The sequence below is a fragment of the Bos indicus genome, chromosome 7, assembly GCF_029378745.1.
Source record: "Bos indicus isolate NIAB-ARS_2022 breed Sahiwal x Tharparkar chromosome 7, NIAB-ARS_B.indTharparkar_mat_pri_1.0, whole genome shotgun sequence".
In the NCBI taxonomy this organism is placed as follows: Eukaryota; Metazoa; Chordata; class Mammalia; order Artiodactyla; family Bovidae; genus Bos; species Bos indicus.
The window spans coordinates 53,634,352-53,650,388 of NC_091766.1; the positions used below are offsets into that span (position 1 = coordinate 53,634,352).

Here is a 16,037-nt window from a genome sequence, read left to right on the forward strand (position 1 = left end):
AGAATTTGGAAACAGAACGTCTAAAAGAACAACCAAATGCAGAGTTTCGGAAGTGGGGAAGGTTTGGTCCATTTGAGGTGCAATCAGGTGACAAGGCTTCCCTGATAGCTCAGTTGGTAAACAATCTGCCTGTAATGCAGGAGACCCCAGTTCTGTTCCTGGGTTGGGAAGATCCACTGGAGAAGGGATCGTCTACCCACGCCAGTATTCTTGGGCTTCCCTTGTGGCTCAGCTGGTAAAGAATCTGCAATGTGAGACACCTGGTTTCAGTCCCTGGGTTGGGACGATCTCCTGGAGAAGGGAAAGGCTACCCACTCCAGTATTCTGGCCTGGAGAACTCCATGGACTGTACAGTCCACAGAGTCGCAAAGAGTCGGATATGACTGAGCGACTTTCACTTTCAGGTGACTCTGTGGTTGGAGGGCGGGACCTGAGGGGGTGAGCACAGGGAGATTAAGTTGAAAGGCAGCCAGGAGGCCCGAGTGTCTTGATCCCAGTCCAGAACTGGTAGGGAGGGCTACATAGAATCAGTCTTGGATGGTTTTTATGTCACCAAAGGTGGGTTTTTTTTTTTTTTTTTGGAGGGAGGGTTAACTTAGATTTAGGGTTGAATATATCTACTTAAATATAACTTGGCTGAATGAGCATTTGCAAGAAGATGTCAGCTGAAGCTTGAAATTTAGACCCTACTCTGTCACCAGTTCCGCTCTGCCTTCAGTGTGGTTGCTTACGTTTTTAAAGGTTCTCATTTTTATTTTTAAAGAATCTGTCTTACTCATGCATAGGAAGAATACCGTATTTTGAACCGATGACTAAATTTTGATTTGGCGTGCTGTTGGTTCAAGTGTTATAAAGAGGTGACACAGGCACCGTGCTAACTCAGATTTTATACCGAGGTGTGGGGGAGTTTTTTGTCCCGGAACTGCCCTGCTTCTTTACTGATCCTGCTTCTATGTCCCCCCTCCCCCACACCTCTGCTTTTCCTCTCCAGATTGAGAACGCCAGTGAAGTGCTCATCACTCCCTTGGAGAAGTTTCGAAAGGAGCAGATTGGGGCTGCCAAGGTGAGAATTTTGCAGGCCTTCTTGGATTTCAGGACAGGAGGGCTGGAAAATACAACACCTAGTGTCTGAAATAAGACTGAGAGGTCAACCCCAGATCAGTCGTTGCGGTGTTCTGGTATCTAATTGTGTTGTGCTAGTTCATAAATCATCCAGAGGTGGAAGCTGTGCCTCCTTTGCGTGAGTAGTTAACCTGTGTGTTTGGACACCATGGAATTGTATTGCTTGCAGAGGTCAGGACTGAGGCCTAGGACAGGGGTTGCAAATAGGCCCCTGTGGATGTGAGGACCCTCTTATTAGCCCACTTTTGCTGTGCGTGAAATTGAGCCCTTTGTTGTTAGATCTTTACATTTTTTCAAGAGAAACTGAAAAGTCAAAGTTTTATGCGAAACTTCCCAGCTTTAAAAAATTGGTGGCACATAATTAAAAAATATATATTGCATGCTGTGCAAGTCAAAAAGTGGGACTGCTTCAACCCAGAGGTCAGCATTTGTTACCCCTGACCTGGAAAGACTGTCGCTGAAACTTGGCGGATTCTAACCTGTTACTCATTTTTTTAAAGGTGGATTCTCCCGGGTTTCCCGCCCTGTGATAAATCACTAGACAGCCCCAGCCAGGTTGACCTTCAGTAGAGTGTTAGAGCCCACCTATGGGCAAGATGTTTTCATTGGAATCAATGAAAGCAAAAGAATTTTCAAGGTTTTCTTCCAGTTTGTTTTTTTTTTTAAATGAACTGAGCCTTTTGCCTTGCAGCCCCTTGCGCCACCTGCAGGGGATCTTGGGCAATGTCACCCTCTTGTTGAGACTGGATTTTACTCAGTTGTGAAATGGCCTTGAGAGGTGCCTGCTTGTAGGTAGGAAAAACAGAACCGAAGTGTAACTAGGGGTGGTCTCTCCCACCCCCAACTAAATGCCTCTGCTTTCTGAAAATGAATATGATTAGGGCGTGAAAGAGACATTCTTGTCAGTCACCGTTATTCAGAGGGATGGATGACCCTAGTTTGAAGGAGGGACCACGGCCAAGATTTTTCTTCCAGTTTTCCAGCACTTCTCATCCAATTTTACAGTTTTCATTTATGAAGAAATTGGAGCTCATTGGTATTGTATCATCATATGTTAAGGAATGTGTAATTTAAAGGAAGTCTTATTCTGCTAAGATTTTGTCCAGGCCTTTGAACAGGCCCAGGGACAGATGGGAAAATGCCCAGTGCCCCTCCCTGAGTTCTCACTGGTGCAGATCCCACGAGCACCTTCTCTTTTGTGGCCTTGGGGCCTGTGCCTCCCAGTCCTGCCAATATGGAAGCGGCTCTGGAGGGTCCTAAAGAGCTTTGAGGCAGAGGCAGAGCAGACCCATGTATTGAGTCATCTTTCCAGTAGTCACTTCAACTCCCAAGCACAGACGCCTCTCACTCGGGCCTCTTCCCTCGGCTCAGCTTTGGGGATTACCATGGTTACCATGGAGGAGGAGGGGAAGTCTGAGCACACTCCTTTTGGGCTGATGTCAGTGATGGTCATGACAGGAGCAGGTACTTTTCAGAGAGCTATAGATGGTGAGAAACACAAGAATTAAAAAATTTATAGCAAAGAGCCACTCACCAAAACATGTTTCTCCTCACACACATTCTTCTCTCTCATTCTTGTCAAAGAACAAGGTGATGACACTGGGGATGATTTCCCATACCTCCCCCTTTGTTTTTTCTTTTTTTTTTTTCAATATACCTGTTCCTCATCCCCACCTCCACACTGTACCTGTATATCACAGAATTATGTACATTTGCAAGAACACAAAGAAACAACAATCCCTCTACTAGGCCACTGAGGGAGCAAATTCAGGAATACCTCAGAGCCAGCAAGTTCTCTGTAGCGGCCAAGTGGAAGTTTCCAAACTCTGCCCGTGTGATGCTAAAATTACCCATCCTCCTCCCTACTCTGGTGCCAGTTCAGTTGCTATAACAACCTGTTGCTACTTGAAGAAGCAGAAGTTAGAGTGCTAGGGGTGGTGGCAGGGAGTGAAGGCTATGAATGAGGAGCAATCTTGTGCTGATATGGCTGCTTTGGGGTAGGGAAGATCCTATGGGCTTGGCTTAGCCCTGGCCTTACTTTTAGATACCTGAGTTTGGGGGAGATGATTTTTCTTACAGCCAAAGCTGTGTTCTCTAGTGAAGCTACAATAGATGTAAGAGAGGGGGCTTCAGAGTGGGGCTGCTTGAGTCCAAATCCCATTTGTGCTGTTCACATATAAACATGGGGTGGTTACTGACCTTCTTTTTCCTAAACTGAGAAATGGGGATCATGATAGTGCTCACCTTACAGAGTTATTATGAGGAAGAAATCAGTGAACCCCTATGAAGTGCTCAGAATGCTGTCATAAGGTCATTTGGTATTAGCTGTTCTGTTGCATATACACAGTTCATTCATAAGATACGATGAAAGCCTGCTGCATGCCTGGCACTGTGTTCCACATTCCTGTTTGGTGGAGAATGAATGCAGATGTAGTTGCCTTGCCTGTGGCATGCAGGGAGAAAGGCCCGGTACAGAATGGTGTAAATAAGCATATGATCTCGCACATTGTGGTGGGTGCTGTGAAGGGTTTCCTTCCTGGGATGTGGGATGTGGAAAGCGAGTGGTGTTTTGATAGAAGGAGGTAGGTTTAGGTGCCGGACCTCATCATCACTGCCGCTACCCTGGCTGCCACCACCATCAGCAGCACGGAATTCTATCGAGCAGTTTCCAGGTGCTCTGCCAAGCACTGGACATGGCTTATCTCATTTAGTCCTGACAGTCCTACTATGGGGTGGGTGTTCTTAAGGCTTTTTTTGTTAGTCTCTGAGCTGAAAGGGAAAACTGGAGGCATTATCTGGTCTAGTCATCCTGAATTTATAGATCAGGGAATTGAGTCCTGGAGGGACAGTGGTTTGTAGGGAGTTAGGAATCATTACCAGGACCCTAACTCTGTCTTGGATCCATTTTGCCAACTACTGTGTACCCTCTGGAAGTCAGTGAATATCGCCTTGGTACCTGAGTGGCTGAGTCTTACTACCTTCCTGTCTAAAGAACATTATCTCAATCTAAGTGGAGTTATGCCCCCAGAGATCTTGTTGCTGTTTTCTCAGGACAGGAACTGCTTCCTGTTCCCTTAAGCTCTGGCTGTCCTCTTGAGCATGGAATGTGGAGGCTCAAGTTGCCAGAAAGTCACAGAATGTCAATGACTCATGTTCCCAGGCCTCTTCTCACCTCTGGTCAGCTGGACTGTGCTGGCACAGGGTTCCCTTTTAGGGGTTGCTGACAAGGCTGGTGAAAGGGTGGTGTGAGTATTAAGTAGAGTTGGAACCGCAGCTCCAAGTCACTAGATTTCTGTGAAGGAAAAGCATTGAGTCAAGTGTCTTGCCTGTACCTTTCCTTGTTTGAAGGATTAATGTGTCCTCTGGCTTTGTCTCCACTTGCTTCTACATGTTTTTTCATGTATGTAAGACTTTCAAACAAAATTCAGATTTGTAGAAATGGATACATGCCAGCTCAAATGGGTAAATGATGATTCTGCCCATTTTGTGAGGCTTAGAGTCTTGGTGTTGACCAGATAAATGGTGTTCTGATGCCACGGGTGCTTGTCAGCGCTTCAGGTGATGGTTTCTTGGTGTCTCCGTCACGCTTAGGCTCTGGGTGTTCTGCCATCTGCATTTGTCAGTCCCCTCCTGCTCACTAGGAGCAGATCTTTGATCACACTTCCCCTCCCCAGGGAGGCCTCCCCAGAACACTGTCTGCAAGAATCTCTGGGACTGCACCCTGTTTCCTCACGGACCTGCGGCAGTCTGAAATAATGCTGTTTGTTTCCTGGTTAACTGTGTTTCTCCTTCTGCTTGAACACCCCCACCATGAGGGTGGGGCTGTTTCTGCCTTATATTTCCAGTGCCTGAAGGATCCTTACACAGAGTGTTTGGACATTACATCATCATTAAATGAAGAGGGGTTTCAGCTTCCTTATCTGGCCACAGATTTTTTTCTCCTCTTATCAGCCTTGGAGTTGCAGAAAAGTATCTCCTGTGGAATCCCCAAAAGTCAAAAGCAGGAGTGATGCACCCAGTTAGTGCATTTGATCCTGTTTATCAGGCCATGGTGGAGCTTCCTCCAGCCCCCTGGCCAGCCATCCCCACTGAAATGTGGAGGGAAGAGAAACCACCTATGACAGTAAGTCCAGGTGTGGGCTTAGAAGCAGCTTGTTTTGGGCTCAGACTCCAGCTCTGTCACTCTCTGGAACTTTTTACAGAAGTTAACCTCCTGTATCTAAGTTTTCTTATCTGTAAAATAGGGAATAGAAACTCAGTGACTTTGGGAGAGCAGGGATTATTACTTGTAATACAATGTTTACATATATATTTTTTATTTTGAAAGCAACCATATAGGATAATAGACATCTCCCTAATGGAGGAAAACATGACTCATTATCCCATTTCCTATCTCAAGTATTTTCACTGAAGTATCTTCCCACCTAATGTTTGTGTGCAGGTAGACACATTCTTTGTAGGATGCAACAAGTTTGTATCATGCTGTCACTACTTTTCATTACATTGTGAGCATCCCTCCATATGACTAGCTAGCCTTCTAAGTTATGTTTATTGAGTGCCTCATATTTTAATTATCCCAAATTCTATTCTTAGGCAGCAATGTTACTGTTGCTTTTTTTTGTTATTATAAATGCTGCTGCAGTGAACACATCTGGAAAGATAACATCTTCTTTGTTTTGAATTATTCCTTACCTTGAAGATCCCTATGTGTTATTATTGCATCAAGGATGTTTAGGTCTCCAAATTAAACAGTGCTTTTTGAACATGGTTAACGCTTGATCTACCATTAGTTCAGACTTGTCCCCTTTAAGGTGTATGTAGACCTTCCTGTTCAGGGATTAGCTTTACAGATAACTTTTCTTCTTCCTTTGGCTTTGAACATCCTTGTGAGTTATAAACTAGAGATTTCTATCTTACAACTGAAGCTTTTAGAAGGCGGAGTCCTGACTCTGCCACTGTGAAATACTGGCATTGCCTCGTTTGTGGTATTGTAGTGGCTCCTCTATGGTAGACCCCCAAAACGGTCAGTATATTGATGTGTGGTTGTTTGGTTTCATGGGCATTATTGGAAGAGTAGGATCTGGGTGGTCTGCCACATTTCTGGGTCTAAGGGAATGATGAACCCGTGAAGATGAACAGAAGGAGTCTGACCCGGGTTGCTTTCATTCCTGGAACATCTTATTTTTCTTTTTTCTTTCTCTTTTCCTCTTTTTTTTTTTTTTTTTGCCAGGAGGCCAAAAAGAAGTATGACAAGGAGACAGAGAAGTATTGTGGCATCTTAGAAAAACACTTGAATTTGTCTTCCAAGAAGAAAGAGTCTCAGCTTCAGGAGGTAAGAGACTTTACTAGTGTCCTGAATAAAGTGTTTTAATGTTTCCATGGTACTATGGATATGTGCTGGTTACTCTTTGCGGGAACATCCTAGGGTTGCAAGGGACCTCAGAAGCCAGGAGCTTCCTTCTGATGCCTCCTTCCATGCTTGCTGCCCACATGGCCTTTGTCCCTTCTCAAGCTGCAGTTCACACTGTGTGCTGTCCATCCTGCCCATGGCAAGGAACATGCAGCTGGTCAAGATCACCCTAATCACTAGACTGTGCTTCCTCCTTTCAAACTGAGATCTGTTTTCCTGTTTCTCTCACCCTTGACTTTGATTCTGTATGCCCTTACCTTGCCTTTTGACTTTCTCCTTACATCACTGATTTGTAATGTTAGTATCTGAAACCCTTTCTTTGGTCATCCTTCCTTAATGTGAAATGGAAAAAAAAAAAAAAAAAAATCCAACCACTACTTGACATTAGTCTTTTTTTTTTTTTTTTTAAGCAGTATTTTATTGTCTCTCATATATTTTGTGCAGAGGTTACCTTGTTTCAAAAAAGTAAATTCTTTGATCTGCCCCTGTTTGTTTGTTTTTGCATAATGGCAGCCCACTCCAGTACTCTTGCCTGGGAAATCCCATGGATGGAGGAGCCTCGTAGGCTACAGTCCATGGGGTCGCTAAGAGTTGGACACGACTGAACAACTTCACTTTCACTTTTCACTTTCATGCATTGGAGAAGGAAATGGCAACCCACTCTAGTGTTCTTGCCTGGAGAATCCCAGGGACAGAGGAGCCTAGTGGGCTGCCGTCTATGGGGTCACACAGAGTCGGACACGACTGACGTGACTTAGCAGTAGCAGCAACTTGGAAAGAAAAGTCGGTGTTGTGACCTTGGAGCTGTGACCATTTTTATTTAGTTCATGGAGATTTGCGTGGTGAGGGGGTATATGTTTTGGAGAGACAGGGCAGTTTACTAGTGTAACTCCGTGCTTGGCTACATGAATATCCTCTTACTTAACTCTTAAAAATTTTCTTGAACTGTCTCAGGTGTGTGCTAAAAGAGATTCCCGCCTCCCGTGGCTCCTGAGCTAGCCTGCATTCTTCAGTTTCCTTTCTTTTAGAGCAAATTCCGTTCCAGTACTTCTGTTCACATGAGGGTGATGGGGTCAAAGGCTGAAAGATCAGGATTAGTCAGGAGATGGTAGAGGCCACTCCCCTCCCTACTGGGATTTGTTTCATATCCCAGTTAGGAAGTAGTGTGCTCAGAACTCTTTGCTTTGAAGTGAGTGAGTGAATGAGTGAGTAAATAGTTGTTCTAGCACCTTCTGGTATTGGGAGATGCACATGTATGACATTCCCAGAGTGAGACTGCTTCTCCTCCCATCTGTTCTCGCCATGCTTGGATCCTGATGAGTTGGTCTGGGACAAGCCCCACATTTTCTTTTAGGGCCATGCCAATAGCATCTCCTCCTGAGATAGCTGAAGCTCCGACACTTCAGCCACCTGATGGCAAAGAACTAACTCAATGGAAAAGACCCTGATGCTGGGAAAGATTGAAGGCAGGAGGAGAAGGGGATGACAGAGAAGGAGTTGGTTGGATGGCATTACTGACTCGATGGACATGAGTTTGAGTAAGCTCCGGGAGTTGTTGAGGTAAAGGGAAGCCTAGTGTGCTGCAGTCCATGGGTCGCAAAGAGTTGGACATGACTGAGTGACTGAACTGAACTGAGATAGCAGTATGGGGACCAGAACACTGGACTGACAGAGATACCTTCTTTTCAAGCTTGCTCTACCACATGGTTGACTGTGTGACCTGGGAAAGTACCTGGTCTCTCTGAGCTCTAGTTCCTTTGTAAAATACTCATAAATCACCTGTCCTGCTTACTTCATGTATGAGATAGTAAATCACAGCTGCTACACAAATGTAAAGTATTATCCCCATAACTGGCCTGTTCCTCCCCCTCCCCTGTTACATTGGAGGGCATTCTTCCTGGTGCCTTATGTTTTGGCTGCTGTGATGGAATGCCATAGACTGGGTGGCTTATAAACAAGATAAATTTGTTTCTCTCAGTTCTGGATATTGGGAAGTCCAGGATCCGGGTGGTGGCAGATTTGGTGTCTGGTGAGGCCTGCTTGCTGGTTCATAGATGGCTGTCTTCTGTGTCCTCACAAGGCAAAAAGGGTAGGGTGGGTGAGCCTCCTTGGCAACCTGTATAGAAACTCTGCAAAGGGACTTCCCTGGCGGTCCAGTAGTTAAGACTTCACTTTCCAATGCAGGTGGAGAAGGCAATGGCACCCCACTCCAGTACTTTTGCCTGGAGAATCCCATGGATGGAGGAGCCTGGTGGGCTGCAGTCCATGGGATCGCCAAGAGTCGGACATGACTGAGCGACTTCACTTTCACTTTCACTTTCCAATACAGGAGGTGTGGGTTTGATCCCTGGTTGGGGAGCTAAGATCCCACATGCCTCCTGGCCTAAAAAACAAAAAATAGAACAGAAGCAACATTGTAGCAATTTAATGAAGACCTTAGAAAAAGGATTCTATGCTCAAGACTCTAAGCTCATAATTACTTCCCACAGGCGCCACCCCCGAATGCTATCACACTGGGGATTAGTCACTAACTGTAGTGGTGAGGAGGGCAAGCATTCTATCTGAAGTTCTGACTTTGCCAGTATCTATCTTAGTGGATATTTTTGCATTATGGTTTTTTTGTTGTTGTTGTTACAGTCCTTGTCTTTTACCCATTCACACTTCCTAAGTACTTTGAAGGCAAGGATTGGGCTGTAGGTCTTTGTTGAAAGTCCTGGTCTCTTCTCAAGCACTGCTTTCTATACCTTAGCTGAGTTAAATTGAATAAAAATCTCATAATAATAATGATGATAGTATTTTTACTATCAACAGCAACAATAATAGTGGTGAGTGTTTACTGAATACATATTTATGTACCAGCACTTCACATGGAATCTGCTCAACTTCTCACAACCACCCTATGAGGTACAGATGGATTCCCTCTGTCTTACATAGGAGGCAGCTGATGCTCAAAGATGTTAAATAGCCTGCCCATTGCTAGTCAGCAAATATTTGAACCCAGGCTCCTGACTCTGGAGACCTTTCCCTTAACCCAGTAAGCTCTTGTCTCTCAATCTTGGAAGGGAAGGATGTTGCTGGGCTGCCTGCCAGCCATTGTTATTTAATGTGAGTGTCAAGCTAATGGAAGCGGGGAGCAGGAGGGACCTTGGTGATCCTCTGGTTAAACCTCTTAGAATTCCATTTGCAGGAACTGAGGTCCTTGCAGAGGTCAAGTGATTTGCTCAACATCTTCCAGCTATTTAGTGATGATTTTCCTCCCATTTATTAAAAAATCAACTTTAACAATCTTATTAATCTTGCTACACATATAATGAAATCTATTTCCTTTGATGATCCAGAATTGTTCCTTGCTTGTAGGCCTAACGTGAATACTTGTAAATTCTAGCCCATTCCCTGTCTCTGGTGGCAGAAATAACAGGGTAGTGATGTGAAGCGATGCTGCCATCTAGTGGATGACTTTAAAATGTCAGTGTCTTCAGGGGCTCAGAAGCTGGCTTCTAAGATAGAAATCTTGCCACCCCCAGTCTCCAGGTGCGGGGAAGAGACCCAGAGAGGACAAGTGGCTGTAGCAGGTCCCACCCGCTAGAAAATGATGAAACTGCGATTCCCACCCAAGCGGTCACTCTCCTGGAGCTCTCACTGATGCTGGGCTCTACTCTTCTCAGAGGATTTTCCTCCTGGCTCCTCCAGCTTGGCCTAACTTGCAGCTTTTCAGAAGGGCCCTTTTTTCTGCTGTAGTCTCACTTGGCAAGCTCAAGCAGGGAGGATGTATTCAGGTTGTGAGGGAAGTCAGGGGAAGTAGCTGTGTCCCTAGGTGTAAAGCTGTTGGATTTGCACTACGAGAAATCAAGAGCTGCGGGGACTTACAGGCCTTAGCTGACAGGAGCCCAGGCGGAAGTGTGCAGACACTTGCTGGCCACCCTGGAGAGGGGGTTAGTACGGCACTTTTTGAACTCTGTCCTCCAAGTAAAGCTCGGTCAGTGCTCAGACATCAACTCTCCTGCTTGGAGACTTAGGAAACGCCCACAGGCTTAGCCCTAATGTTGATTTGTGCAGCACTTAAACTTAGGGAGCGGGGACCTTCTCTGTATTAATATGGAAGTTGCCCTGGGGGGAAGTCACTAGCAGGAGCCTTGAATGGATCTTTTGGATTGTTTCATAGCACCTCGTCCTTTTCCAGAGTTTGTAATTTTTTTTATAATTTACATGGTTATTTATCTCTTTTCCTCATTAAGCTGTGCACCCCAATGAATGAATGAACAATTTGCCAAGTCCTTAAGATACAAGGTTAGCAATACCATATGTTAGCAATACCTAATGAAGTGAAAGGTCTGTCCCAGGTTTGCCCTGCAGGAATCTTGACAAAGGAACGCTGAAAGAAATACTCCTTTGGGAGCTTTGTCTTTGTAAAGTATGTTGTCGAATGACACCTGACACCTTTATTTCTAAAGAAAAGAGTGTTTTGTTACCTATTAGCAGGATATCCATTTTTGTTTTTAAAAAATCATATTTTTCTTATGTCATTGAAATGTACTTTCAGTGTAATTATCTGTTTGGAAAGAGTGGATTGACTTCCGCCACACTGTTGAAAGTGTAAGAGCTTTGTAGTGGTGGTTGAGGTGATTCTCAGCACAGCTTCTTGCCGCTCTACACAGTCATTTTCTCCCCTGGGTTCTGGATCCCAGATCACTGGCCTGCTTGTACGCACTTGTGGGTCTTTCCAGGTCTCACGACTTACAAGAGTGGGAGGTGAGGCTTTGCGGGAGCAATGTAATTACTCTGCTTTGCTGTTGTTGTTCGTCCAGGGTTTGGGGGGAGTCGGGGGAAATAGGTGGGTCCCTGGTGTAAGTGTGTTGGATTTGCACTTCAAGAAATCAAGGACTGCAGGGACTTGACAAATCCAACTGCTAGTGTAAGTGTGTCTGACTGTTTTGCGACCCCGTGGCCTGTAGCTCGCCAGCCTCCTCTGTCCATAGGATTTCCCAGGCAAGAATACTGGAGTAGGTTGCCATTTCCTTCTCCAGGGGATTTTCCTGTCCCAGGGATGGAACCCAGGTCTCTACTGAGCCACCAGGGAAGCCCAATTATGCTGTAAACTAGTAGTTCATCCTTGTCCAAAGAAAGTGTTTGGGATGAGTGAAAATGTTCTGTTCTGAGGTCTCCTGTCCCCTATCAGCTTGTTTTGTTCATTAGGATGGATCGGATGAGGATGGTCCTGCACGTTTTCTTTTTCTCTTTAAAATTCTGTATTTCATGGAACGTAGGTCTGCCCCATGTGGGAAAGTGGTAAGAGTCTAGAGGTATAAGGATGTACAGCGGTCTTAGAGAAAGAGCAGCCAGGACAGAAGTCCCAGTTTGGTCTTGTACCAACTCTGTCAGGCTCATTAATGTTAGCTGATTTCATTTACTTCCTGTAAGTTAGGGGGAAGGATGCTATCTTCTTTTTAGGATTATAATGAGGATTAAATAACTACAATTTATGAGGATTGAATACGATAATGATGTACAGCTATGGGCACAGTGCCTGACCCAAACTTAGCACTCAGGTAACCATGAACATTATTCTGATTTCTGCTTCATGCTACTGGATTTGTTTTTAAAAACCATCTCCCGAGATCTTTTCTTGGCGAGGGGTGGGAGTGGGGGTGGGAAGCTGCTTACTGAATCCTCTCCTCAGATAGTGACCTGCTTTTTCTCTGAAATCCTATCTTGCTTGTAGGCAGACAGCCAAGTGGACCTGGTCCGGCAGCATTTCTATGAAGTATCCCTGGAGTATGTCTTCAAGGTGCAGGAAGTCCAAGAGAGGAAGATGTTTGAGTTCGTGGAGCCTGTAAGTAGATGCTCAGGGTTTTGGCATGTACCCAGACTTTCATCCCTACCCCTCATTCCAGTTACCTAGATGATGAAGTGCTCTAAGTTGTTCATGAAGAGACTGATGAGCCCTGATGCTGTGCCTTCTGCTAGTAACAGTGCTGTCATCTGGCTACCCTGGATTCTTCCCAGTGCAACCATAGACATGGATGTAGAATGTTCAGCAACGGTTCCCTCATCTATGTTGGGTTGGGTTGGGCTGGTTCATTTCTAAGTCGGAGTAAGGGAGGGAGGGGTTTTCATCTTGCCAAACAATAGTGATGACCCCTTACCTTTTCTCCTTCCTCTGCCTGCCCTGAACCCCCACCCTCGCCATCGCTTCCTCTCTCCTGCAAATAACCCAAAGACAGCAGTAACCCAAGGAAACCTTTCTCTTTTTGCCCCCTAAGTTCAAAGCCCCTTCTTATCCGAGGCATGTATTAAAAAGATGGGATAGGAAGCAGTGTCTCACTCTAGGCTTATTATAACCAGGAGGCATGGAGATTGCCCTGAAGGGACTGTGATGGGGTTTGGACTTGGGTGGAACATCCCAGTGGGCACGTAGGGCTGCAGTGTGGGAACAAGTCTGGCTGTAGCCTCGGCCACCCCAGTGTGGTTGTGGCTTCGTGGAGATGTGGTACTGCTTTACCCTGCTGTGGCACTAGTGTTCAGAATCCATGGAGACACCAAATGAGCACATGGGCCTCAATTTAAGACTTGCAGATCTTGAACTTTTCAGCCAGATGCAGCCTCTGATTTAGACCCAAGCCTTGAGTCTCTTTACAAATAAGATTACCTAAATTTAAGAAAGAGTGGTTTTCTTTAGTAAATAATAAAACTATAAGAAACTGAAAGAAAATGACCTCCCTTTTTGGTCAAGAGTGTTTTGTGCCCCCTTTCTAATTTATAAACTTTGGGGGTGCTTTTTAGGTGTGTAGACTGGCAGGTGATTTTAAGACTGTGTTTGATCTTGGAATCTGATGCTTCTGTCTTTTATTTTGCTGAAACTGTTTGTTCTTGGGATCTCCTCCCAGCCATGTCATCTGGCAAATTCTTCAAAGTTGTTAATTATCTCAGTCTTACTTGAATATTGGAAATTTTAGAGATATCTTCCTTTCTAGCAGTGATCTCTACCAAGATCTCAAAATCCCCATCTTTCTGCAGGATCTGTGAGATGGGGAAGCCATCTGTCAAAGAAAGCAAGCTTGTTGATTTCCCTGCTTGGGGCCCAGAGGTGTTAAAACCAGCCATTCAATTACAGTCTCATCTCTCATGGTTGGGGCAGGAATTCAAATGCTGTCATAAAGAATTAGCCTTTGGCATGCATCTTTACTTGCTTTTGCTAGAATTTCTATAGAAAAACAGCAGTATGATTCTAATAACCTTTATGTACAGATTAATTGATGTTATTCTGTAAATGCCTGATTTTGATGAGTTACATTTTAATTGACCCATCCCATTTTTTGGAGGTGTTTTTCCTTGTTTATTTTTATTTCTCCATATAGTAAATCAGGTACTGTATCTGTTAGCTTTTGTTGGGTAACAAATAACCATAAAACCTTATACAACAGTAGATGTTTCTCACACATCTGTGGGGTTCATCCAGTCTAGGCTGGTCTCAGCTGGATGACTCTGTTCATGTATGTGAGCTTTCCTCCTCCTCCCTTTCTTTCTCCTCTTTTTAAAAAGAAATGTGTAAGGATTTAACCTTTCTGTTTCCTGGCATTCTAGTGTAATTTATCAGTGTCTTGAGCCTTTGAGAGGCAGTGTAGCATCATTGTCAAGGGCTCTAGAACCAGATTGCCTGCTTTTAAATCTCAGCTCAGTCATATTCCAGGTGCATGTTCTTGGGAAGTTATTTTGTGAGCTTCAGTTTTCTCATCTGCAAAACAGATATAACAATCCCATTTATAAAGATGTTAGGAAGATTACCTGAGTTTATCCAGGGTAAGATGCTTAGAATAGAGCTAACCTAATTGTGTGCTTGTGTGCTCAGTCACTTCAGTTGTGTCTGACTTTTTGTGACCCTGTGGACCATAACCCACCAGGCTCCTCAGTCCATGGGATTCTCCAGGCCAAGAATACTGGAATGGGTTGCTGTGCCCTTTTCCAGTGGATCTTCCCGACCCAGGAATTGAACCTGCATATCCTGCATTGTAGGTGGATTCTTTATGAACCACCAGGAAAGTGCTAACCTAATTGACACCCAATTATTATATAGTTGCTTATTAGGACCCAGTTAACAGTTTTGCTTTTTTTTTTTTTAATTCTGAGGCAGAGGAATATATCAATTTTGGCCATCCAGGGTCTCCTCAAATGAGTGAATGAGTCAAGTGGCAGTGTTAACAGGGTTTGCTTGGTTTAATACAGTCTTGATAAATCTAAAAGCATTTTTTTCTGAACACATAGAAAATACTGACAACCCAGCTTCTCTGTCTGAGGAGCTCACAGCCTACTTGGGGAAGCAACATGTATAATAATGAGCGAGCCAGAGTTGCATGTAGGTGAGTGCCAGGTTGGATAGTATGGACAGTGGGGTTTAAAAAGTAGAAAGCTGTTGTGGATTGCAGATGTTTTTGAGTTCATAAAGTGAGGTACCTGGAAAGCTAATGAAAAAATGTCTCGTCTTGTGTTAGAATTGGCTGAGTGGCCAGTGGTCAAGTGGCCAGTGGCCAAGACTCTGCACTCCCAATGCAGGGTGCCTGAGTATGATCCCTGGTCAGGGAACTACATCCCACATACCACAACCAAAGATCCTACATACTTCAGCTAAGATTCCGCATGTCACAACTAATATCCAGCACAGCCAAATAAGTAAATATTTTTTTAAAAAATGAGTTGGCTGAGAGGTTGGATATAGATATGTAACCTTCACTTTTCCGCAGATGTTCTTGTTTCTGAGCATACTAGTAGACAAGCAGGTGAGTGGCTGGAGCTGTGAGTAGGGAGAAGAGAGTCATATAGCGAAAAAGCTACTGACTGGATTCAGTCAGTTCAGTTCAGTCGCTCAGTCGTGTCCGACTCTTTGCGACCCCGTGAATCGCAGCACGCCAGGCCTCCTGTCCATCACCAATTCCCGGAGTTCACTGAGACTCACATCCATCGAGTCAGTGATGCCATCCAGCCATCTCATCCTCTGTCGTCCCCTTCTCCTCCTGCCCCCAATCCCTCCCAGCATCAGAGTCTTTTCCAGTGAGTCAACTCTTCACATGAGGTGGCCGAAGTACTGGAGTTTCAGCTTTAGCATCATTCCTTCCAAAGAAATCCCAGGGCTGATCGCCTTCAGAACTGACTGGATTAGTAGTTCTCAAAGTCCTAGAAATACAAATTCTCAAGCTGTACCCCATACCTGAAATTTGGGAGTGGGATCCAGTCATCTATACTTTTGTAAGCCTTCCAGGTGATTCTGCTGCACATTAAAGTTTAAGCTACTGGCCTAGATTGTACAGAAGAACGTAACACTTGATATCAGCTGAAACTCTGTTATGTTCTGTGTAACTAATAAGTGCTTTGCTATATTATGTCATTCAATCATTATTTGAGGGTAGGTCCTGTTTTTGTGTTCAGATAAAGAAATTGAAGCATGTTTATTTACCTCTGCAAGGTCACACTTAGTAAATGGCAGAGCTGTAATGGTCTGACTCTTAATTTCTAT

The 16,037-nt window shown here is 44.6% G+C and overlaps 1 protein-coding gene across 4 annotated transcripts in view; it reads left to right on the top strand.

Moving 5' to 3' along the window:
• The window catches only part of ARHGAP26 (Rho GTPase activating protein 26), a 473,350-nt gene that overhangs the window by 133,099 nt on the left and 324,214 nt on the right, over positions 1-16,037 (top strand). For all 4 annotated transcript variants that reach the window (XM_019965158.2, XM_070792123.1, XM_019965159.2 and 1 more), the window contains exons 4-6: positions 992-1,063; positions 6,353-6,454; positions 12,252-12,362. In XM_019965158.2, coding sequence (XP_019820717.1) covers positions 992-1,063; positions 6,353-6,454; positions 12,252-12,362 — 285 coding nt within the window. The remainder of the gene's footprint in view (positions 1-991; positions 1,064-6,352; positions 6,455-12,251; positions 12,363-16,037) is intronic.